General features: G+C 45.8%; 1 protein-coding gene across 1 annotated transcript in view; it reads right to left on the reverse strand.

Annotated features, from left to right (window-relative positions):
- Window positions 1-26,249, reverse strand: part of ANKRD27 (ankyrin repeat domain 27) — a 65,544-nt gene that overhangs the window by 4,961 nt on the left and 34,334 nt on the right. The window contains exons 15-25 of the mRNA XM_081107867.1: window positions 25,957-26,039; window positions 24,103-24,218; window positions 23,629-23,721; window positions 22,072-22,269; window positions 18,596-18,655; window positions 18,378-18,497; window positions 16,270-16,314; window positions 13,284-13,406; window positions 4,433-4,630; window positions 1,759-1,878; window positions 744-905 (exon numbers count right to left, since the gene is read on the reverse strand). Coding sequence (XP_080963993.1) covers window positions 744-905; window positions 1,759-1,878; window positions 4,433-4,630; window positions 13,284-13,406; window positions 16,270-16,314; window positions 18,378-18,497; window positions 18,596-18,655; window positions 22,072-22,269; window positions 23,629-23,721; window positions 24,103-24,218; window positions 25,957-26,039 — 1,318 coding nt within the window. The remainder of the gene's footprint in view (window positions 1-743; window positions 906-1,758; window positions 1,879-4,432; window positions 4,631-13,283; window positions 13,407-16,269; window positions 16,315-18,377; window positions 18,498-18,595; window positions 18,656-22,071; window positions 22,270-23,628; window positions 23,722-24,102; window positions 24,219-25,956; window positions 26,040-26,249) is intronic.

Raw genomic sequence — 26,249 nt, forward strand, 5'->3', positions numbered from 1 at the left:
AAGAGGCTATCCAGGGCCCAGCACATAGGAAGTCCTCAGTAGAAAACGTTCATCAGAATGTTTGAGAAAGTGCTAAACTAAAAATTTAAAATATTTCAATACTGTTAAGAAATGTCTAAAACGTAAAAATTAATTTAATAAGCCTATGAGTATGTTGGCTTTCTATGACTTTAACATGTTGGTAGTGTCACTGAACAGCCTACTAGTTGTCTACCCCAAGTGGGAAACTAGATGAAGATTCAACATGAAAGCAGGAACAGTAAAGAGCTATCTTCTCCCACTTCTTCATGGTAAACATGGTAGCACTGGGAGTGGTACTGGGCCACCCCAATTCTCCATGCAGAATTCAAGGACTTTTAAAGCCACCAACACAACAAACTTCCTCCATCGTGCTGCTAAGACCACAGGTGTATTTCCAATGCAGGGACGGGGGAACCAGAATGCTGTCTAAACTTGCTACTTCTCTGTGAGGACCTGACTGCTCGTCAGGGAGCCAGACTAGGGCCCAGACCTTCGGTTGGTGAGAGGAGCACCTCTACTCAGGCCTTTGAAGACACACCCCTGAAGGACTGACTCCTGGATCCCAAGCAGCCCCCTTCTGACCAGGTGACCAAGTTCACCATATTGGCAGACTCCTGGCAGACTTCAGGCCTAGCCATTCAAAGGTCTGCTATTTCAGGTCTGGTTCACACACAGGCTTATCCAAAGTGAGCTGGGAGGCAGCTGGGTGCCCTCCCACTCACCTGCTCAGCATAGTCTATAGCTGTGCACTGCCTCTTGTTCAAGAGCTGAACCGATGCTCCGTGTAGCAGCAGCAGCTCCACGACGAAGACATGCTTCTCTATCACAGCCTCATGCAGGGCTGTGTTGCCCTTATTGTTAGAGGCATTAATGGAGGCCCCGTGCTAGAAAGAAGCAGCACAATCAGAAGGAATGCTGAAGACGATATTAATGCAGAATCTAGATGGGTGTTCACTATAAAATTCTTTCAACTTTTCTGTATGTCTGAAATTTCTCTTAAAATGTTGGGGTTAAAGTAATACTGAGAAAAAACATTTATGTGCACAGATATTCATTGCAGCATTTATCATTATGGCAGAAAAAAAATAGAAGTAATTTAAAGCAGGAACAGTTAAACAAACACTCTATGGTACATCCATAGTTATGCAACCATTAAAATTTGAGGTTTTAATGAACAACTTTCTACCGTAAGCGAAAATAAGTAAGATAGAAAACAAGACTGTTCTAAATTATGCACATTTTCTTTTTTTTAAAATCCTCATCCAAGGATATTTTTCCATTGCTTTTAGATAGAGTGGAAGGGAGATGGGGAGAGAGAGAGAGAAACACTGATGTGAGAGAGACAAGACACACTGATTGATTCCCTCCCGCACTTGGCTCAGTGGTGGAGCCTGCAACTGAGGTACGTGCCCTTGACCAGAAAATAAAAAGGGACAAAGGACATTCAGCTCACACTAAAGGTAACAGTTCAACTTAACCCAATACAATTCAATCTACCCTAGAGGTAAAGAAGGCAAGATCTAAACCTTCAGCAAAAGCAGTGTGTGTCCTGAACTCTGCATCCTGGCAGACACGGAGAACCACTGTATGGAAATTTCATGCAAAGCTTCTCTCCCAGGGGCAGCTTAAAGCAAAGGGCAAGCTCTGCCCATCTGCAGGGCATGGTGAGGGTCTCACCAAGTGACGAGATGCCATCACTGTCCAGTGCCAGCAGCTCCTGGGCTGTGGGGCCCTTACCTGTAGCAACAGTGCTGCGACTTCATGGTGGCCACTGGAACAGGCGTACATGAGGGGTGTGTTTCCACTTACATCCTTTTTATTGGGCTTTGCATTGGAATCTAATAGATACTTCACCACCTAGCCCAGAGAAGAACAATTTTTAATTAAAATTGTCCGGGAGAAATCCTGTGGCTTGATATTCTTTTGACTCTTCTCTAAGTTTATCTACTTTTCTCTAAGTTTACTAGCAGGTTCTTTAGACCGGGAGAAAACAGGCCAGCTGAAGGGGGAGGGGGGTTAACATCTGCTGAGGGTTGACTGTGCCAGGCACCTGTTTCTTCATTTAATCATTCGATCTACCCACAAGGAGCTGGAATTATTACTCCAGTTTTACAGGTGAGGAAGCTGATGCTTGAAGCACTATGTGAGATGTTAGGAGAGAGGTGGGAGACCTGAAATATGGTTCCTGACTTTCAAATGCTTACATTAGCCGAAATCGGTTTGGCTCAGTGGATAGAGCGTCGGCCTGCAGACTGAAGGGTCCTGGGTTCGATTCCGGTCAAGGGCATGTGCCTGGGTTGCGGGCACATCCCCAGTGGGAGATGTGCAGGAGGCAGCTGATCGATGTTTCTAGCTCTCTATCTCTCTCCCTTCCTCTCTGTAAAAAATCAATAAAATATATTTTAAAAAAATAAATAAAATGCTTACATTAGAATAAGGGAAAATGAAATAATATAATTTTCAAGACAAAAAATGGTACTTTAAAAAAGTAAGTCATCCCACAGTCATCTCTTGGCCCTCCTCTAGAGGGCTGTACTCTACTTACTATAATTTTAAAATTTCATTTATTCATTTATAGATTTTAGAGAGAGAAGGAGAGGGAGAGAGATAGAAACATCAACAAGAGAGAAACATTGATGAGCTGCCACCTGCACCCTCCATCCCTGGGGATTGAGCCCATAGCCCAGGCATGTGCCCTGACCAGGAATAGCACTGGTTACCTCTTGGTGCATGGGATGACATTCAGCCACTGAGCCACACCAGCCAGGCTATTATTATTATTTGTTGTTAATTTGCCGGGAGCTGGTCCATCCTTGCTGTTTCAAGGGACCTGGCATATATGGCATACTGTTCTTAATATGTTTGCTCACCTTCTTGGCACTGTGTTTTAACCAAGGTCACCTCTCTGAGAAAGGTTGTTTCCCCAGGTAGGGATTTTCCCCTGAAGTTAGGGAGGGAATAAAACCCCTTAACTAAGTGCCAGGCAGGTAATTAATCACTTTAACTACAAACCATCATGCTTAAGCTACATAATCTTTAGTCCCTGGAATGGAGATAAGAAACGCCCTAACCTTTGGAATAGAGATTGATAGGATTGGAATCAACTGGTATAAATACAGATGTAACAAGACAACAACACACAGAACCTACACAGAACCTGGAGACAGAAGAACTTCGCTGGAGAGAACATGGCAAAAGATCCTGGACAGAAACTGGCCACAGAACCTAGCGAGAGAACCTGGCTACAGAACCTGGATAGAACATGGCAAGAGAACCTGACTAGAACCTGGTGACTGAACCTGGCTGGAGAACCTGGACAGAACCTGGCTGGAGAACCTAGCGAGGGAACATGGCTACAGAACCTGGCTGGAGAACCTAGCAAGAGAACATGGGCACAGAACCTGGCTGGAGATCCTAACCAGAACTTCGCTGGAGATCCTGACCAGAACTTGGCTAGAGATCCTGGCTAGGCTGCTGATCAACTGAACGCTGTCTCCATGTCATTCCTTCTTCGCCGACTCCGTCTACACCTTTGGGAACCCCTGGACCTACTGGGGTTGGACCCCAGCATTAATTCTCATCAGAGGGTATTTTTTCCACTGACTTTTAGAGACAGTGAAAGGGAGGGGGGGAGGGAAAGGGGAAGGATGGAGAGAGAGTGTGAACAAGTGAGAGAAACAGCTACGTGAGAGACACATTGATTGGTTGCCTCCTGCATGCCCCCTGCCAGGGCTGGGGATTGAACCCGCAACCCAGGTAAGAGCCCTTGACTGGGAATCGAACCCTCAACCCTTCAGTGTGCAGGCTGATGCTCTAACAACTGAGAATGCCGGCCAGGGCTGTACTCTACTTTATAAAGTGCTGAGCTGTTTAGCATTGACCAAGCGCTGTGGGAAAGTCAAGGCGCTAACATGCAGCAGGAACCTTGGAGGACCAACACCCAAGCACCAGAGAGCTGGGGCTGGGGTCAGGCCAGAAGGCTGGGAGGGCAATGGGAAGGGGCTGGCTCTACCCAGGAGCATCAGATTCTGTGTTCTGTTGCTAGTGGTCCATCCATGTGCACCTCAGAATCTCGGGCTGGGAGGAAGGAAGGGTGCCGGTCCTTTGGGGCACATGTCAAACCCCTGTCCCTAGGAGCATTCCCAAGTGAGGTTCTAAGCCAAGGGTGGGGACATCTGGCCCGAGGGCTGTGGAAGGCCTGTAAAATCATTTGGTCTGGCCTTGCCAAAGCTTTAAGGGTGAGTTATTAAAATGTTTGACCAATACAGCAGGCTAATTTTTAAACTGACAAATTTGGATGGCCCGTGAATGATGTTGTAAACATCCAAATGGTCCGTGGCAGAAAAAAGGTTCCCACCCCTGTTCTAAGCACAAGCAAACACCCTAACACTCTGCCCGAGACAACCTGTACCTGAAAGTGGCCTTGTTGGCAGGCCAGGTGGAGTGGGACAGCTTGGTTGGCGTTTCTGGCAGCCACATTGGCACCATGCTTCAAAAGGAGGGGGATGAGGTCCGCCCGACCATGCAGGGCAGCAACGTGCAGTGGGGAGGAGCCGTCCTGGTGGGTCACATTCACACCAAGCCCACTGGCAGGAACCTTTGCCAGCTTCTACAGGTGCAGAAGACACAAACAGAATGTCATTCGTATTTAAGAAACCAAAGCCATCTGCCCCTCACAGCCCCTCAGCAAATTCAAGGTCACGGTGGCATCCAGAACCAGGTTACCCACAGGTGAATCCCCACTACTTCATTTATTTATTTTATGTTTTGTGAATCCTCACTTGAGGATATTTTCCCATTGATTTTTAGAGTGGAAGGAAGGGGGAGAGACACAGAGAAACATCGATGTGAGACACACTGATTGGTTGCCTCCCGCACGTGCCCCAGATCAAGCCTACAATCAAGGTATGTGCCCTTGACCAAAGTCAATCCTGCGACCCTTCAGTCCATGAGGCGACGTTCTAACCACTGAGTGACCAGCGAGGGCCATCCTAACTACTTAAAAAAGATATGAGAGTCAAAGGATTAACTTCTATTTTTCAAGAAAGCAACCCCTAAAATAGTACCTTATTATGCCAATGGAAGAAAAAGTCTGCTCAACAGATGACGCTGGAACAACTGGGTATCCATATGTGGAAAAACTGCCTGTCAATCCTTATCTTACACCAAACACAAAAGTTAAAATGCATCACAGGTCTAAATGTAAACGCTACAACTATAAAACTTGAAGAGAACACAGAAGAAAATCTTTTTAACATTGGGATAAGCAATGATTTCTTAGATAAGACAAAAAGCAAAAACATAAAAGAAAACCTCGATAAACTAGGTTTAGAAATTGTAAATCTATGCTCTCTGGAAGAGACAATTAAGAAAAGGAACCTTCCCGCTTTCCCTGGTAGAAACTTGGCCACGAGCAGTGAGGAAGCACCAGATTATGGGCAAGGCATAGTGACTGTGGTCGACTGGCCAGGGTGTGCCTTGAACTTCCTCCCACGCCCGCAGTACTATTATGGAGATGGGAGTATGTCCTCAGACCTCATGGCATCATTGTGGACAGAACTGGGCAGCTGACTAAGGATGTTATAAAAAAGACACAGGATACTGTGACATCTGGTTCTGTGTGTGCTTAAAAAGGTTACAGGTTCTGTGCTGATCTTGTAGAACCTTAAGGACATCAGCCGAAATTCAGATAGATTTGTCCCTATGAAGGTTGATTTCATCAGATTAAAAAGTTACTGCCAATACAGTCATATTGATGAAGAGACCAAACAGAGAGAATCTGATTGTGGCAATTTTATGGAATAGACAACTTGAAAACCCTCTTGTTACAAAAATGCCACGTGAAATACATTTTAAAAGCCTCTTAAATGTTTACTGGAGCTCACAAGAAGATATAGAAACTGAGACCTGAGATGTTAAGTAACTTGTCCAAAGTAAAAAAGTGTGTAAATGGAAGATCTAATATTCAAACCCTTGTTCAACTCCAGAGTCCAAGACAGACCTCAAAAACTTACTGTCACTCTAGAGATGTGTTGACACATTGAGACGAATTAAGCTAAAGGGAGGAAAACTTCACAAAGGAATCAGCATCATTTTTTCCTGAGCTTAATTTTCATATTTACTGAACTCGGTTAAAGTAGCTCCCATAATTTCTGGGAGAATGGAATATTTATAAATAGTTAACTGCTCATTATGTGAAATATTTTATACATTATATTAATAAATTATGAAGAATTACATTCCAATGAAATATTGACAAAAAAGAAAATCAAAAGGCATGAAAATTTGAGATCTTACTCTCCAGCTTAGGTTGCCAGTTTGGCTCAAATAAACTCTTTTTTTTTTTTTTTAAATATATTTTATTGATTTTTTACAGAGAGGAAGGGAGAGAGATAGAGAGTTAGAAACATCGATGAGAGAGAACCATTGATCAGCTGCCTCCTGCACATCTCCTACTGGGGATGTGCCGCAACCCAGGTACATGCCCTTGACCGGAATCGAACCTGGGACCTCTCACTCCGCAGGCCGACGCTCTATCCACTGAGCCAAACCGGTTTTGGCGGCTCAAATAAACTCTTATGAAAATTCTCAAAAAAAACCCAAATCACCAAATAAGAGAAAATGTTTGTGATATGTCTACCTGAAAAAGGGCCAAGCAGAATTAAAAAACAAAAACCAAACTCTTACAACTCAATAACATAATCTAATTTTTATTATTATTTTAAAAAATATATTTTTATTGACTTCAGAGAGGAAGGGAGAGGGAGAGAGAAATAAAAACACCAATGATGAGAATCACTGATTGGCTGCCTCCTGCACACCCCATAATGGGGATTGAGCCCATAACCCAGGCATATGCCCTGACCAGGAATCGAACGCTGACCTCCTGGTTCATAGGTCGATGCTCAACCACTGAGCCACACCAGTTGGGCTATTTTTATTTTTTAAAAAATATTCTTTTATTGATTTTAGAAAGGAACGGGGAGGGAGAGAGAGAAGCTTCAATGATGACAGAGAATCACTGATTGACTGCCTCCTGCACATCCCACACTGGGGATCGAGCTTGCAACTTGGGCATGTGCCCTGACCGAGAATCAAACAGTGACCTCCTGGTTCATAGGTCGACCCTAAACCACTGAGCCACGCCACCTGGGCTAACTTTTAATAGCAAAAGGTTTGAAAAGGTGAATGGTCAGCCAATAAGCACATAAAATAACATCTTTAGTTATCAGGGAAATGCAAGTCAAAATCAGGAAGGACAGAACCAAAGGGTCAGAAAACAGATTGTTGATTGTTGAAATGGGGCAGGGAAGGGGGATAACTACAGAGGGGCAGGAGAGGATGTTTTGGGGTGATAGACATAGTCTGTATCTTCACTGTGCTGCTGGAGGTTATAAGACCTTGAATTAACTTGTCAAACCTCATCAAATTGTCTGCTACTTACCTCTATAGTTCACCTTCATTTTTATCATGAAACTACCTTATTATTCACAGTGGTTTTAAAATAAATCATGTGGATGTAGAATAGTAAATCAACACTTAAAAGGGTAAAAAAAACTCCCTGATTTATAAACCATATAACTAAAAACAAACAAATAGTAATGCTGAATCATTTATTTTGATAGAATTAATTAGTCACTATTTTCAGTGACTGGTAAGGATTAAAACTGGTTTAATCATCAGAAAGTAAACTAGTTTACTTTCTGATGATTAAAAATGTCATTGTCTGCCCAGCTGGCATGGCTCAGTGGTTGAGCATCGACCTATGAACCAGGAGGTCACAGTTCAATTCTAGGTCAGGGCACATGCCTGGGTTGCAGGCTCAATCCCCGGTGTGGTGCATTCAGGAGGCAGCCGATCAGTGATTCTCTCTCATCATTGATGTTCCTCTCTCTCCCTCTCCCTTCCTCTCTGAAAAAAAAAAAAAATTAAGTAGGTGGGAAAACAATGAAATACTCCTGCACACTTAACTGTAGGATGATGGCTAAAGTTAAAAAATCAAAATACCAAGTGCTGACAAGAATGTGGGGCAACTAGAATTCTTACATGCTACTGGTTGGAATGGAAAATGCTATAATTACTATGGAAAACTGGCTGTTTCTTATAAAGTTCAACATACACTTAAATCTATGACCCAGCAATTATACTCCTAGGTATTTAGTCATGTAAACATTTTTATACAAAGACTTGTACATAAACATTCACAATAGTTTTATTCACCAAGCCAAAAACGGGCAACTACTACCCAGGCGGTGTGGCTCAGTGTATTGAGCATTGTCCCATGCACCAGGTCACTGGTTGACTCCTGGTCAGGGAACATGCCAGGTTTGTGGACTTGATTCCCACTAGGGGGCATGCAGGAGGCAGCTGATCGATGCTTCTCTCATCTGATGTTTCTATCTCTCTCCCTCTTCATTTCTCTAAAACATCAATAAAAACATATTAAATGTATACAGGTGATTAAATAAACAAATTATGGTATATTCAACAAAATGCTACCCAGCAATAAAAATAAATGGGCTAGTAATGCAGCATGGATCTCAAAAACATTCTGCTGAGCAAAGAAAGCTAGACTCAAAAGGGTGTGTACTGTACAGTTCCATTCATGCACAATTCTAGAAAATGCTGATGAGTTTGTAATGACAGAGAGCAGATCAATGGTACATCTGACAAATTATCCATGCTGGGGACAGGGAGGAAGGGCAGAGCTGCACACGGCATGAGGAACTCTGGTGGTGATGTGGATGCTCTGTATCTTGACTGTGGTGATGGCTTCATGGGTGCATACATCTGTAGGAACTCACCAAACTGTATTCTTTACATGGATAGTAAGTCCTCACTTAACATCGATAGGCTCTGTGACTTTAAGCAAAATGACGCATAACAAAACCAATTTTACTATCGGCTAATTGATATAAAGAGTTAAGTTCCTGTAGCATCTCATCAGCATTATATTGAAACTAGAGGCCTGATGCATGGTAATTCATGCACGAGTAGGCCTTCCTTCCCCTGGCTGCCAGCACGGGCTTCCCTCTGGCATCCAGGACCTGGGTTTCCCTCCTTCAGCTGCTGGCAGGCATCCGGGACCCCGGCTGGCTTCCCTCGGGCCCCAGCTTTGTCAGGAAGGATGTCTGGACGTCCAGAAGATCATTCAGCTGTCAGGTCTAATTAGCATATTATCCTTTTATTATTATAGATCAGAGACCTGGTGCACGAAATTTGTGCACTGGGGGGGGGGGTGTCCCTCAGCCTAGCCTGCCTCTCCAATCTGGGACATCTCTCTCACAATCCGGGACTGCTGGCTCCCAAATGCTCGCCTGCCTGCCTGATTGCCCCTAATGGCTTCTGCCTGCCAGCCTGATCACCCCCTAACCACTCCCCTGCTGGCCTGATTGACACCTAACTGCTCCCCTGTGGCCGTTGGCCCCCAACTGCCCTCCCCTGCCGGCCCAGTCGCCCCCAATTGCCCTCCCCTGCCAGCCCAGACGCCCCCAACTGCCTTTTCCTGCAGGCCTGGTCCCCCCCAACTGCCCTCCCCTGCAGGCCTGGTCACCCCTAACTGCCCTCCCTTGCTGGCCTGATCGCCCACAACTGCTCTCCCCTGCTGGCCATCTTGTGGTGGCCATCTTGTGACCACATGGGGCGGCCATCTTTTGTGTGAGGGTGTGATGGTCAATTTGCATATTACCTCTTTATTATATAGGATATTATTTGAGGACTTGCTGTATTTTATAGTATGTAAGTTATACTTCAATAAAGAGTTTTTAAAAACTCTATATACACCAGTGGGATAGAAGAGAATGGGGTTGGGGGGAAGTTTTAATTTAATTACAGACATGAAGCAATTTTTGTGCTTTTTTGAGAACTTACAAAAAGAGGAAAAGATAAGAGTTTTTAAATGAACAGGGAACATAAGGCTTTTGGGGGGTCTGTTGGTTTTTTTATTGATTTTAGAGAGGAAAGGCGAGGGGGAGAGAGAAATACATCAATCAGTTGCTTCCCCTAGCACCCAGACCAGGGATCAAACCCGTAACCTGGGTATGTACCCTGACCAGTAATTGAACCCAAGACACTTTGGTACACAGGATGATGCTTCAACCAATTGAGCCACACTGGTCAGGGCCAACATAAGGCTTTAATCCAATAAATTCAACAGATATTGTAATGTGTTTTAAGCATCTTGTTATAGCCAATGAACTGAGGTGAAGAAGAGAGTATAGAAAAATAAGAAGAGAGATGGAATAACTGCTTCTAGCTGCAAAGACTCACTGACTGGACCTGGGGGTTTTGTTACTTCATATCTTTTGAAACATCAGTTGCCTTTTTTATCCCTATTTTTTTCATAGCCACCCATCTAGGGGGAACACGTTTTTGGACTGGACACATCCGGCACCATGGGAACAGAGCAAAAGCTGCATAGTCTAATGTACACATTAACCTGCCTCTGAAAAGCTACTTGTGAATGAAAAACATAGTCATTTCGGTATTCTTAGGTTAGAGAAACCCATGGTAAAGCTTTTTAAATAAGGTAGTATACTCTCACAATACGAAGTATAACACCACTATATCTATTTTGTAAGGTCAAATTAATTCTCTTAGTATGGAACACACCTTGAGTTAGAGAGCTAGCACACGAGTGCATACTATGTACATGATGCTATTTACAATTACACAAAAGAAAAGAAAATACTTAGGTATACATTTAACAAAATGGACAGGATCTGTTATGCTGAAAATCACAAAATGTTGATGAAGAAATCAAAGAAGGCCTAAATATAGTAAGATATACCATATTCATGAAGACTCAACATAGTAAAGATGCTATTTCTCTTCAAATTGATCTACAGTTTTAATGCAATTCCTATAAAAATTCTAGCAAGGTTTTTTTGTAGACATAGACAAGCTTATAGTTTATAGGAAAAGGCACAGGCCCTAGAATAGCTAAAACAATCCTGGCAAAGAAGAATAAATTAGGGAGAATCATTCTACTCAATATTATGTCTTACTATCAGTTGCAGTAATCAAGACGGTGTGGCCCTGTGTGGCTCCCACAGATCAGTGGGACAGAATAGCGAGCTCAGGGATAGACCCACACCATACACAGTCCAGTGAGGTCCAAAAAGCAAGTTGGTGGAGGAAGGATGGCCTTTCAACAAATGGTGCGGGAGCAAGTGTACTTCTGCAGGCAAAAAATAAACTGCAACCTAAAACTCACACCCTGTACAAAATTTAACTGGATCAGGGACTTAACTGTTAAATGTAATATTATAAAACTTTTAGGAAAAACAAAAGGAGAGAATCTTTGAAATCTAGGGCTAAGCACAGTGTTCTTACATTTGACCACAAAAGCACAATCCATAAAAGGAAAAACTGATAAACTGGACTTCTAAATTAGAAACCTGCTCTGTGAAAACCCATGTGAAGAAGCTACAGGCAAACTATAGACCAAAAGAAAATATTTGCAAACCACAAATCTGACAAAGAGCTGGAATCCAGAATAAATAAAGAACTCTGAAAACTCAACAGTAAAAAAAACAACATAACACCACACACACATACAACAGCCCGGCCCAGTAGCTCAGTTGGTTAGAGTGTCGTCCCGATATGCCAAGGCTGTGGGTTTGATCCCTGGTCAGGGTACATACAAGAATCAACCAATAAGCCCTAGCTGGGTTGCTAAGTGGTTAGAGCATTGACTTGTGGACTGAAGAATCCTGGGTTTGATTCCAGTCTAGGGCACATGCCCGAGTTGTAGGCTTGATCCCTAGTAGGGGGCGTTCAGGAGGCAGCCAATCAATGATTCTCTCATCATTGATATTTCTATATCTCTTTCCCTCTCCCTTCCTCTCTGAAATCAATAAAAATATATTTTAAAAAAAATCAACCAGTGAATACATAAATAGGTAGAACAACAAATTGATGTCTCTCTCTCCCCTTTTCTCTCTCTAGAATCAATAAAAACATTTTTTTTAAAGAAAGAAACGAGTAACAAAGTGGGCAAAGGAAATGAACAGACATTTCACTGAAGAATAGATACAGATGGCAAATAAGCACAGGAAGAGAGGTTCAATGTCATCACCCAGTAGGGAAAGCAAACTGCAACCCGATGAGATAGTGTTACACACTCATTCGAATGGCTAAAATAACTAATAGTGACAGCACAAGCTGGTGAGGATGCAGAGAAATTGCACCACTCATAGATTGCTGGTGGGAATGTAAAATGTACAACCAGCCTGGGAAAGTCTGTCAGTTCTTCACAAAACTAACCAAAGAATTAACATGTAATTATCACGAGTCAGCAATTGCACTCTTGGGCATTTACGTTAGAGAAAGAAAACTATGTTATGTTCTTACAAAAACTTGTACACAAATGTACATAGCAGCTTTATTTGTAATTTCCCACATCTAGAAACAAGCAACATGTCCTTCAGTAGGACAGTGGTTACACCAAATGGCACATACAACCATGAAATACTGCTCAACAATAAAGAAATAAACTGTTAACTACATGCAACAACTTGGAATCATGCTAGAGAACAAAGCGAATCCTCAAAGGTTACGTGCTGTATGATTACGTATATAACATTTTTGAAGTGGAGAACAGATTAGTGGGTGGTGGGGTGGGGGTGACAGAGAGAGGTGGGTGTTGTCGTAAAAGGGCAACGTGAGTGATTCTTCTCGTGGTGAGTGAACTATTCTGTACCTTGAATGTGGTGGTGGGTACACAAAGCCACATATGTGATAAAACTGGATAGAACTACACACACACACACGAGCACAGGTAAATGGGATATCTCAATAAATTGAAGGATTGTATGTGTCTATGGTTTTGCAAGCTGTTACCATTAGGGGAAACTGGATTGTACAGGGGACGTGTCTGCCACAGAGGAAGTACCAACGTGAGCAATGGTAGTGGCAATGGGCCTCAAGTGCAGCCTCCCCAGGGGGAATGCGGCCACATGGACAGAGACCCTCAGGCGTGTCTATTTGTAAACTCTTCCCTATGACTCAGGGGCCCAGAGAGCACATGTGGATGTCCCTGCTCACTGACCTGCCTGTTCAGGAAGCAGGCAGCCCAAGCCAGATCCTGTACTGGCGCCAGCTTCTCTCCGCCCTGAGCTAACTAACCCCACCACATCTCAGGGATACCCACTACCAGCCACTCAGAAATTAGCTGGCTGAGAAGCAGATATCGTTTTCAAGGGGACAAAGAAGAATGTTCCCTCCTATCACCACCCTCATCAACAGAAGCAACGCCAAACCTTTTGAGCTGGAGCACATTTTGGGCATTGGCACAAGGGGTGACAAAATTCAAGATCTGCAGCACTGACAGCATCCTCCACATCCTCCAGGTCCTCCTCTGTCCACTCCAAAAGGTAACGCACCTGAGGTTGTACAGTAAAGAGAAATAGGAACTTAAATCTCATCCTTAGCTCTTTTACAAGATATAGTACCTTAAACTCTCTAACTGTTCCCAAATCAGGGCCACAGTCACTAAAAAATGACAGGTGCTGCTCACAAAGATTCCAGGGGTCACATGTGCTCAAGCCGTCCTAAACCCTTTCATGCTGATACAGAGAGATTAAGCTACTGTTTCTGTAGCTTGTGTTAGAGATTCTTTTCTTCTAGCTTTGCTTTCTTATTTATTTATTTATTTATTTATTTATTTATTTATTTATTTATTTATCTTTCAAAAATATCTTTATTGTTGAGAGTATTACAGATATCCTCTTTCCCCCCCACTGCCCCTCCACCTGGTTCCCGCCTTGCTCCAGGCCTTCGCCACCCTATTGTCTGTGTCCATAGGTAATGCCTATTTATATAACAAAAGCCTAGGCCAGTGTTTGGCAAACTCATTAGTCAACAGAGCCAAATATCAACAGTACAACGCTTGGAATTTCTTTTGAGAGCCAAATTTTTTAAACTTAAACTATATAGGTAGGTACACTGTTATTAACTTAATTAGGGTACTCCTAAGGCTTAGGAAGAGCCACACTCAAGGGGCCAAAAAGTCGCATGTGGCTCGCGAGCCGCAGTTTGCCAACCACGGGCCTAGGCAAACATTATGGTGGAATGACGAGAACGACCAATTGCTATGATTGCAATGATCACCAGGGGGCAGATGCTCAACACAGGAGTTGCCCCCTGGTTGACAGTGCGCTCCCACAGCCAACCTCCCGTGGCTGGCCAACTCCCACGGTCCCTCCCCCTCGCCAGCCAGACCTGATTGGCCCTGATTGGAACTGAGCAAGATGGCCCCAATCGCTGGCCAGGCCAAAGGACCCCACCCATGCATGAATTCATGCACCGGGCCTCTAGTCCTATCTAATAATAGACAAACATGGTAATTGATCGTACCTTCACTACGCTTCCCATGGGCTAATCAGGGCAATATGCAAATTAACTGCCAACAAAGATAGTGGTTAATTTGTATATGTAGGTGCAATGCTGGGAGGAGAAAGGGGAAGGACGGAAGAAGCCGCCTGCTGCTGACAGTGATCGGAAACCCAGGCGGCCCGTGATTGGAGAACCGGGGCCACCTTTGCCAGCCCCCCGGCCGGTGTTCGGTGAAGTACCTGTATTTTTAATAATTTTTTGACATGGTAAAAGAATTTTACATTACGATCCAAGGGTGGTGGAGTGAGGAGAAGGAGCAGCAGAACAATCCAACAAATAAAAAGGGAAACAGAAATGCATGGTGGAAGGGATTTGAAGGGTAGGTAGGGGCATTGCCCAACTAAAATGCAATTGGTTTGTTACTGAGTACTATTCATGGGAAGACAGCATCCTGACTCCTTCTCTAGACAGCATATTGGGAGTAAAAATGATGCATCCAGGTGGAAATATGACTAGGGGTTGGAAGACAGACAGGGAAAGAAGTCAGAAATAGACACTGAGAGAGTCACTGGCTGGCTGGCTGTAAATACTGACTCTCCAGTAGTGATAGAATAAAAAAGTGGGGGATATCTCTGGAAGATTCAAGAGATAGGGGGCAACTCTTCTATGGTTTTGACTTGCCCAGCAGATTTCCACATACATATGTGTACATGCCTATGTTTGCATGCACACACATATACACATAACTGACTGCCCTCCCTGGAAGCACAGAAGAAGAAGCTGCCCACCTTTGGTCCAGGTGCCAGCACCTGCGGCTGGCTGCAGCCCAGGAAATGGACAAGCCACCCGCCTGAGGTCCCAGGCTGCAGCCACCCGGAGAAGCTGCCAGCCCTGTGGTCCAGGGCGCCAGCACATGTGGCCAGGGAAATAAGTTCCCTCTTCTCCTATTGCAGTCATTACTTCAATATTCCCCTTCTGAATTTCTCTCCTGTGCTGCAACCCAACTCCACTTTTCATCGGAAGGATATGGAACAGAGAGAGCAGTGTTAAAAGCTTATCTTTTTAAGCCGGTAAGGTTGGTACTTAAACATATAAATGGAAAACTAGAGTCCTTAAGGTAACAAAGGCTACAAAGGACAGGGACAGCGCATGACCTATTATATCCAGCAGTCCATATGGGGACTGAAAACTTTGCAATGATGACAATTACTGAAGATATGAATCAACTAAAATAGTTGACAGGGACAATTCTTCCATCTTTGGAAATATCTACATCAAATCTGTTTAAGTAGATTTTCATCTGCATAATATAACACATTCTGACAAGACCACCACCACCACCAATGTGGTCAGTGTTGTGGCGATAAATGTTTAATAACTGAGGGAACACCTCCCCTCCCTCCCCCCCCCCCCCAGTGCACAAATTTTTGTGCACCAGGCTACTAGTATGAATATAAGATCTTTGTTTAATCTCTTCCTGCCTCAGACCTCAGCCTCCTGGCCCACGTGTCCCAGGTGTCCCAGGTGTCCCCAACTTCTGCAGGGCCACCCTAACACCCTCTGAGCTCTGCCCTAGCCTCCACCACCCCCTCCTCACCCACTACCCTGTATGCTCACCTTGCTCCCAGCTAACATGACAGGCTTTGAGCCCATACTTTGAGACCTGGGTGCGGGCTAGTCTCTTGCCAACATCTCACTACCTTCCCAGAATATGAATGTCTAAGAGGCAGGGACACGCTCACTGTGCAGCTTTATGTCCACTTGTCTCATTATTTGTGGTGGAAAGGTCACATTGCCATTACCAAATATTTATGAGGTGCACCACCTTCTATGTGGAAGTGAACAACAAAGCCACACAGCTCCTAACCAAACCGAGAGCAAGCTTTGTAAAACGCACTTCTACAAACTCACCATTTCTAAATCTCCATCAGCAACTGCTCTTAAAAGTTTTTCTACCTTAATAAAAGAAAAAAGAATGTTAGAAAAATAAGTTTAATAAAACAATAATAAAGTAAGAAGCCCTGGACAGGTAGCTCAGTTGGTTAGAGCATCATCCCAATATGCCAAGATTGCGGGTTTAAGCTCCGGTCAGGGCACATACACGAATCAACCCATGAATGCATAAATAAGTAGAACAACAAATTGATGTCTGTCTGTCTCTCTCAATAAATGAGAAAAAAATTAAAAGAAACCACCTTTCGGAAAGCCTAGTAGCTTTCATTTGTTTCTTAATTTGGAGTCTTGATTCAGTAGTTTTCAAACATATCCCTAAAACTGCTCAGACAGACACCCATGGAGGTGCTGACGTGCTCTGAGCCCACTGCCATGCAAGGTCTATAAAATGACACTGCTATCATGTGGCAGAGTGAGATGAGGGCCACCTTGAAGCACAAGCACACCCTAGGTCAGCCACCTTTAGAACCACATATATTCAGCTCTCATTATCTGCTAGCTGGGGGTACATATTAGTAAGGGGGACATCCCTCCCAAGGATGATCCCAGGTCTCTGTTAGACTCTGGAGAGTGCCTCTTGGTTTTCTTTGCTGTGCTTTTGCATTGAGCCAAGCTTGCTGGGTTATCCACGAGCAGGTCAGGGCTTGAGGATAACATTGGAGGAGGGGTCTTAGGTAGGGTCCCCACCCACAGGGGAATGAGCAGAGGAGTTGTGGCACATCCATGCTATGGTCTACTCTGTGGCTGACACTGAGCAAACTCTAAGACAGATTAAATGCAAAAAAACAAATCCCAGGCTATAAATCAGCTTTTACTAGACGCAATGTGTGAGTGTATATAAATCTACATAATAAAAGGGTAATATGCTAATTAGACCGGGTCAACCAGCCATCTTCCGCACGTGCACGTCTGACTTCCTTCCGGACAAAGCAATGGTGGTGGGGGCCCAAGCAGAGGCTGTTAGGGGCGAGATCAGGCTGGCAGGGGAGAGCAGTTAGGGGTGAGATCAGGCTGGCAGGGGGTTGGGGGAGATCAGGCAGGCAGGGGAGGGCAGTTGGAGGCAACCAGGCTGGCAGGGTAGGGCAGCTGAGGGTGGGATCAGTCCAGCAGGGGAGGAGTGTTGGGGACATGATCAGGCCGGCAGGGGAGGGCAGTTGGGGGCGAGATCAGGCTGGCAGAGGAGGGCAGTGGGGGGGACCAGGCCTGCAGGGGAAGGCCGTTGGAGGCAACCAGGCCTGCAGGGGAGGGCTGTTGGGAGTGACCAGGCTGGCAGGGGAGGGCTGTTGGGGGCATTAGGCAAGCAGGCAGGTGAGTGGTTAGGGGCCAGTGGCCCTGGATTGCGAGAGGGATCCCAGATTGGAGAGGGTGCAGGCCAGGCTGCGGGATACCCCCCCTCCCCGCCACCATGCATGAATTTTGTGCACTGGGCCTCTAGTGTCTATATAAACTTTGTAAGGAGTCAGAAAGGACCCACATCAAGCTAACAGAGGTGCTTGTGGAGTGGGAGGTAGGGGCAGAGAAAATTTGCTTTGTAAAATGATCTTATATCAGTGGACCTATAGGTGACTTTACTTATACTTTTCTTAGGCTATTCTCTTTCTCACACACACACATTGTCCACAAAGCAAAGAGCTGCTGAAGGAGCTGACCATGAAGGGCAAGCAGGTGAGAACATCTGGGCTCCTCTTCAGGCACCAACCTTGGCCACAGCTGACAAGGCTGACCTGGTTATGGTGGTCAGGCCAACTAGGTGGCCCTCGTCAGGCCCTGACTCTTTATTTTTTTAAATATATTTTTATTGATTTCAGAGAGGAAGGGAGAGGGGGAGAGATATAGAAACATCAATGATGAGAGAGAATCATTGATCTGCTCGCTCCTGCATGCCCCTTACTGGGGATTGAGCCCGCAACCTGAGCATGTGCCCGTGCCTGGAATCAAACCCGGGACCCTTCACTCTGCAGGCTGATGCTCTATCCACTGAGCCAAGCCAGCTAGGGCAGGCCCTGACTCTTTAACCAGAGCCATATACAGGGCTTCACAGACCTTCCTCCCACCTGGGGCCTCACCTCTCTGTAGTCCTTCTTGGGCTCCCTTTTTCTGGAGCTGGTGGACACAGAGGAGAAGCTGGAGGCGGAGGACCCCTGGCTGATGGAATCCATGAAGTGTTGAGGGGGTGGCACAGGGACCTGCAGCAAGGGAGCATGACAAGAGAAGAGACAGGTGAGGGCCAGAGAGGATGCTCTGGTCATAAATAGGGCCGAGGACTACCGCCCTGTTCACTTACTGCTGAAGACTGTTGTCTCCTTTCAAAGGACATGTGACGGGCTTCCATTATAGACAGAATCTAGGAGGACAAAGGGGACAAGCAAAGTACTGAATGAGATGGGTCACTAAAGCATCACCCATAATACCCCACTGACTGCCTATCTTCTCAGAAGAGCAGACAGCTCAGCCACACCCGTGGAGAGACAGGGAAACCACGGCTGGTGGAACTTGCTCAGAACCACACTGAGTAAGTCTGGGCTTCCTCCTGCCACACCACACTCCTGCTGCCTGGCAGAGGAGCTGGTGCTGCCCATGCATGGGCTCAGAGGACAAGAGAAGCCCAGCCACAGAAGGGGCCTCAAACGCTGCCTCGTCGAGCCCCTGGCTATTTGTCCACAGAAATAAAGTGTGGCCTTTTCACTGGCACCACGAGCAGCTCAGAGCAAACCCAAGCAGGCAGTTGTCTCCTTCTCTCTGAGACCTCCCTTAGGAAGGGGCCTTTGGGAGAAGATACAGGGGCAGAGAAACCCTCAGCTCCTCCGGGCATCTCAGGCCACAGGTAGCACCACCCAGCCCATCAGCTGTGGCTGCTACAGAGCAGAGACCCTGTGAGTGCACAGGAAGAATGGCTCAGTGGTCAGGAGCAGGGATTTCACCTTCTAAAATGGTGCCACTGTACAGCTTATGTGAAGTGTTCTTGTCACATACAAACATAATAATAAAGACAAGAGGAAACTTTTGAAGGTGATGGATATGTTTACAGCACAGATTGTGGTGATGTTCTCCCAGGTATGTACGTATCTCCAAGTGCATCAAGTTGTGTACAGGGGTACCTCATCTTATTGTGCTTTGCTATATTGCACTTCATAGATGTTGTGTGTTTTACAAATTGAAGGCAAGACTCTCCAATAGCAAAAAGTTTATGACTCACTTTCTTGCAGTGGTCTGGGACCAAACCTGCTATCTCCTAGGTGTGCCTGTACATGAAATATGTACAGCTCTTTGTATGTCAATCATACCTCAATAAAGTAATTTAAAAACTGCTATTCCTAGAATATGACATAAACTGAAAGGCTTCCCTAGAAGAGAGTCAGAAACTAAAAGGAAGCTGAAAACATCAAGAAGCAGAAAGCAAGGCCTGTGCAGAGGGAGACAACAGGAGGCTTGTATTAAAATCAAATCATTTGCTCGAGCTGGTTTGGCTCAGTGGATAGAGTGTCAGCCTGCAGACCAAAGGGTCCCAGGTTCGATCCGATCAAGGGTACATACCTCAGTTGCAGGGCTCCTCCCCGGACCAGGCCCTGGTCAGGGTTTGTGCAGGAGGCAACCAATCAATGTGTTTCTCTCACATTGATGTTTCTCTCTGTCTTTTCCTCTCTCTTCCACTCTCCCTAAAAATCAATGGAAAAATATCCTCGGGTGAGGATTAATAACAGCAACAAAAAAAGGAATCGTTTGCCCTGACCAGTATTGCTCTTTGGTTAAAGCATTATCCCATGCACTGAAGGGTAGCAAGTTTAATTCCCAGTCAGGGCATATACCCAGGTTGCAGGTTCGATCCCTGGTTGGGGTGTGTACGGGAGACAACCAATTGATGTTTCTCTCTTCCCTTTCTCTCTCTCTCTCTCATCAATGAAAAATATCCTCAGGTGAGGATTAAAAAATAAAATATATAAAATGGAATCATTTCTGTGAGCCACAAATTAGTGATGTTCTAGACACATCAACCTGCTGACCTGGGACCTTCCAATGCACATGGCTCGGCTTTCTCTGGCCAGCTGGCCGACCACACTTTGCTGAAGGCATGCCTTCAACCTGCTGGGAGATGAGGTTCAAAGAAATGGTTTCTCTAAGCTCCCCACTCCTCACTCCCCACTCACTCATGAAATGAGTACTTTTACATGTTGTCAAAAACTGAATGCTCCCAGACATCACTCCTAGGAAAGGATGAGTAGTTCATTAACAAATCACTTTTGAAAGAAGTAATACCCAATGAAGCTCAAAATTGGCCAAATCAGGATAAGGATAAGGTTTTTAGGAGCTGAAGATGACGCGACATCCCTTACTGCTTCCATGCCCCACTCCCTTTCCCCGCTTCTGCCAGTCAGAGTTACTCTCCCGTTTTACCCACTCCATTTGCTCATAAGGCAACAGTACTCAGAGGCTGGGGCAAAGTCTGCTGGGAGTAGCTCTTAGAACAACACAAAGAACAACTCATCTACACTAATAAAAGAGAAAAATGGTAATTGGCGTACGGCGATACCTTTTTCATTGGCTAATCAGGGCTATATGCAAATTAACTGCCAACTAAGATTGGCAGTTAACTGCCAACTAAGATTGGCAGTTAACTGCCAACTAAGATGGGCAGTTAACTGCCAACAAGATGGCGGCTAATTTGCATATGTAGGCACAATGCAGGGAGGCGAAAGGGAAAGCAGGAAGAAGCCCCCTGCCACTGACAGTGATCAGAAACCCAGCGGGGAGCTAAGAGCTGGGGGGCAGGGCAAAGGCAGCCCTGGGGCCGCCTTTGCCCTGCCCCCCAGCCATGATCGGAGAATCAGGCGCCTTTGCCGCCCTGGCCAGTGATAGCAGGAAGTAGGGGTGGAGCCAGCGATGGGAGCTGGGCACGGTCGAAGCTGGCAGTCCCAGGAGCTAGGGGTCCCTTGCCTGGGCCTAAAGCGAAGCCCACGATCGCGGTGCCCCCCGCTGCCACTGCAGGTCCCCGCTGCCTGGGCCGGACGCCTAGGCCAGAGGCGTTAGGTCTGGGCAGGGGCGGAGCCTGCAACCGCGGGGAGCTGGGGGTCCCCTGCCCAGGCCTGACACCTCTGCCGGAGGCCTCAGGCCTGGTCAAGGGGCCGATCCGGTGATTGGTGATCGGAGGGTGATGAGGGTCAACTCCTCTGGCTGAGGCATCAGGCCTGGGTGGGGGGCGGAGCTGGGGATTGGGGGGATATGATGGTCCCCCTGCCCAGGCCTGAAGCCTGGGTCAGAGGTGTCAGGCTTGGGCGGGGGGTGGAGCAAGCGATCAGAGGGAGATGGGGGTCCCCTGCCCAGGCATGATTCCTGGGCCAGAGGCCTCAGGCCTGGGCGGGGGCCAGAGCCAGTGATCGGGGGGAGATAGGGGCCCCCTGTCCAAGCCTGACACCTCTGGCGGAGGTGTCAGGCCTGGGCAAGGGGCCGATCAGGTGATCGGAGGGTGATGGGGGTCAATGCCTGAGGGCTCCCAGTATGTGAGAGGGGGCAGGCTGGGCTGAGGGACACTCCCCCCCCCCCCACCAGTGCACGAATTTCGTGCACCGGGCCCCTAGTAATAACATAAATAAGTAAAAACCCATTAACCACCAGGTCCCAAATGCAGCAGAGAGGGTACAGGCCAAGTCCTGCCCTCAGGCACTAACGCAATTTGTCCAGCATAGCCAAGACCTAATCTGTAGACACGGATTTTGTTTTTAAAGTCATAGTCCTTTTCCGAAAAAAAATAAAATAAAAATCTACCTTTGAGTTTAACGCACACTTGAGGGGCGTTTCTTTCATTCTGTTCTGGATCTCTGTGGATGCTCCATTTTGTAGCAACGTCTCTATGATGCCCTGGTAACCCCAGCGTGCAGCTATGTGTAGGGGAGTGTCTCCTTTCTCATTACCAATATCTAGTCTGCATGACTGCACATCGTAGTAGACCAAAGCCTTCACACACTGCAAAGAAATTGGGAGATGCCACCATTATCTCATATGCTAAGCCCCAGGCAACATCCATGCACTCCACAGCCTAGATCCAGGTCCCAGCTTAATCAAGGCTCCACTAACCAAGCAACTGCACAGTAACAGAGAGGGAACCCAAGGGCTCCAGGGTACCCGATCAGGACACCTCACTTTCTCAAAGAACTCAAAGGTCTGCCAGTTAGACATGGCGGAATAAACTGGGACGTATCCATGTGCAGAAAGGAATGACCACAGCAGGCCCGAGACCACAGTTCCTTGAAAGGCCTGACTGCAAGGTTGGCCCTTGACTTGCAGTATTCCTTGGGAGCTTGGATTTAGGGTGTCTATAAGTCCTCTACCTGAAAAGAGGGGCTCACTGTGCCCAACCTGTTGTACAACAATGTGGTTGATACTGAACACCTGCTTTCCTCCTGGGAGTCTGACATTTTGGTACATGCCAGGCAGAGGGTACATGACCAGCCTCCAATAAAATGTGGCCTGAGTGGCGCAATGAGCTGCCCTGGTAGATAATATTTCATAGGTACTGTCACAACTCACTGAATCAATGGGCAGTTTTAGGAATACTGATGCAACACACATAACTGATGACTGCAGCGATGAAAGACAGGCTATATTTACTGATCTAGAGAATTTCCATAATGTATCGTTAAGTTAGGGAAGCAAGTTGCATAAAAATGTGTAGGGTACGATCTCGTTTTCATACATCACCCACCTAACCCGGCTTCAACACTATTTATAATAAGAGCGTAATATGCTAATTAGAGTGGACATCCTTCTGGACATCTTTCCGGACAACCTTCTGGATGAAGCCAGGGCTGTGAGGGAAGCCCGGGTCCCAGATGCCAGAGGGAAGCCAGTGCCGGCAGCTGGGGGAAGAAAGGCCTACTCTTGCACGAATTTTGTGCATTGGGCCTCTAGTATATGTATAAAACTACTTGTATGTTACTATGAAGAGAAGGGGGAGAGAGAATAGTTAGGAAAAAATAAAACACAGTTAAATATTAAGTGAAAATGAAAATTATGAAATTCCTTGATATTACTATAAAAAAGTAAAAGATAAAAATTGAATATGAACAAAGGTAAGAGTCAGATGGTAGCAGGGATGAATGGAAATAACTTAATTTTATGACAGATAATGAGCAATTAAGTTCCAGGTTTGTTATTTCAACATAGCTTCTATAGTAAACTTAAAATTTTTTAATTAAAAACATTACACACCAAATTGTTCAATAATTATCAACACAAAGCACACTATACTAAACTGATTAAAATTCACATTTCTTCACGAGAGAGAAAGGGTGAACACAGCCAGGGGCAGCAAGCACCACTTACGTCTTCGTGGCCGTGCGCGCAAGCCAGGTGGAGAGCGGTGTTGCCGTTATTGTCTTGCACATCAGCGCTGGCCTTGTAGTGCAACAGCAGCAGCTTGCAAAGGGGAGGAGAAAGCAGGTGAGTAAGGGGGAGGTCACTTGTTTCCATTTTCAATCTTATTTGCCCATTCTACACATAAATGACATCTCTCTCATCCTTCCTTAGAGACAAAAATGTTTCGAGATTAAAAAAAAAGTTACATGCCCACCCTGCTACCCCCAGATTATCAGGACATTTTAGGAAAGCAAGTCCTAAAATTTTTGTCCTGATAGTCTAGACCTCACAGTTTTTGTCCAGGGGTGGAGGAGCTGCAGACTCGCAGCCCCGCTGTGCAGCTGCAGCCGGTGGGACAGAGGAGCACAGCCACGACTGGAGTCGGTCAGAGCCCAGCTCGTTCGAGCACGTGCACTGGTGGCACTGTCACCCCCTGCTCACCGTCACGCTCTGATAGCCCTTCTGACATGCAAGATGAAGTGGAGTTGACCCGTGATAGTCCGTGGCGTTGACCACAGCGCCTTTGGAAACCAGGAAGTCAATGAGGGATGCCTGCCCTACAGAACAGAAGGACTTCATAATGGAGAAAGACAAGAGGCTTTCAAACCCTAAGTGAAGCCACAACATTATTTTACCCTCTTGTTCCCTGGCATGAGCTAGGCCAGAAGGAACTTTTCTGCTTGAGAGGAACCAGAGCTAACATCAAGTCATAGACTCTGCAGATTCTGGGCACTTTGGGGTGTCTCTTAGCAGGGACTCAGTTCCAATCTACTTCTTAGCAAGAGAAGGTACTGGAAAAGAGCCTCAGACACCCACAGAAGATTCCATGGTTCATCAATTCATAAGATGAATACTGTGCAACCATTAAAAAATACTGACAAGGAGAAATGTTCTTATATACCACCGAGTGAAAAAAGCACAGTATAGAACAGTATGGTCACCACAATATCATATGCTTTATATTCATACACACACAAGCACAGGGAAATTCCAGATACGCATAAATCAAAATTATATCTGGGAGACAGAAGGATGGCAGGTGATACTGGAGAGGTTTGTGTTTTCTACTTTGTGCACTTTAAAAATAAAAATTTTAAAAGATAAAAATTTAAAAGATAAAAATTGAATATGAACAAAGGTAAGAGTCAGATGGTAGCAGGGATGAATGGAAATAACTTAATTTTATGACAGATAATGAGCAATTAAGTTCCAGGTTTGTTATTTCAACATAGCTTCTATAATAAACTTAAAATTTTTTAATTAAAAACATTACACACCAAATTGTTCAATAATTATCAACACAAAGCACACTATACTAAACTGATGAATTGATTTGCTCTCTGGGATTTATTTCAAAATAATCCAGGTGATGAGGGAAAGGGGGTGAGGGCAGAGATGAACTAAGTTTGGGAGATGGCTATATGGAGCCTGTCCAGGACAGTTGGGGCAGAGGGTTCCACACGTGGAGGCCCAGGGCCCTCGGTGAACCATCCAGCGCAGCCATCACATAGCACACACTGTGGAGATGAGCATACGTGCTGATTTCACCTGTAAAACCTCAGCATCCCTACCACCCTGAGCACAAAGCGAACTTCAGTGTTTAACTACACAGAACACCATGTGGATTCTGTAGAGATGCTAGAGATGCTGAAAGATGGCGTGCTCCTCACAAAGAAAGACTTGTGGTGTCTTACCTTAAAAGTTACTTTTTAAAAGTTACTTTTTAAAAGCAGGATATAGCCCTGGCTGGCTTGGTTCAGTGGATGGGGCATCGGCCTGCGGACTGGGGGGTCCTAGGTTCGATTCTGGTCAAGGGCACATGCCCAGATTGCGGGCTCAATCCCCAGTGGGGGGCATGCAGGAGGCAGCTGATTAATGGTTCTCTCTGATTAATGATTAATGGTTCTCTCTGATTAATGGTTTCTATCTCTCTCTCCTTTTCCCTTCCTCTCTGAAATGAATGAAAAAATAAAAATAAATAAATAAAATAAAAGCAGGATATAAGAACCCCAATTCTAAGATCATTCTCATAGCTCGGACTCAAGCCTTCCCTCCCTGGACCACCGGCCCAGGACAGTGAGAGCACAGACAAGCCCAGGAGCAGCACAGGAAGGCCTGAGGAACGTCTGCTATTCTTCTCTTCCAACAAAGCCACCGGCGGTGGCCCATGATACAGCCCCTTCCACACCCCAACTCCACTGCACCTGTCAGCCAGGCCTCAGGCCTCTGCTGGGCCATCCTTGGTTCCATCCCTTTTCTTTGACAACCCTCAGAGGCCCACCCAAGACCACATACCACAGAGGGCAGCCACATGGAGTGGTGTATGACCCCTGTCATCTCTGGAGAATGGAGTGACAACTGAAGGATCATTCAGCCTCCTAAAACAGAGAAAAGATACAGAGAAAGACACCCTAGGAACGGCAGGGCAAAGTCTCCTCCTGACAAGGCCGGCCATGCCAGGGTCTTAGGACTGGAAGACAGATCTCAGGGTATGATCCAAACCGGGCCTCTCTTATAGTGTCCTAGAGAGAACCCAGTCCCTGCTCACAGGGTGAGGAACTGAGGCATCTAGTGTCCCTCCCAGCCAC

The sequence above is a fragment of the Myotis nattereri genome, assembly GCF_964212035.1.
Source record: "Myotis nattereri genome assembly, chromosome: 15".
NCBI classification, from domain to species: domain Eukaryota; kingdom Metazoa; phylum Chordata; class Mammalia; order Chiroptera; family Vespertilionidae; genus Myotis; species Myotis nattereri.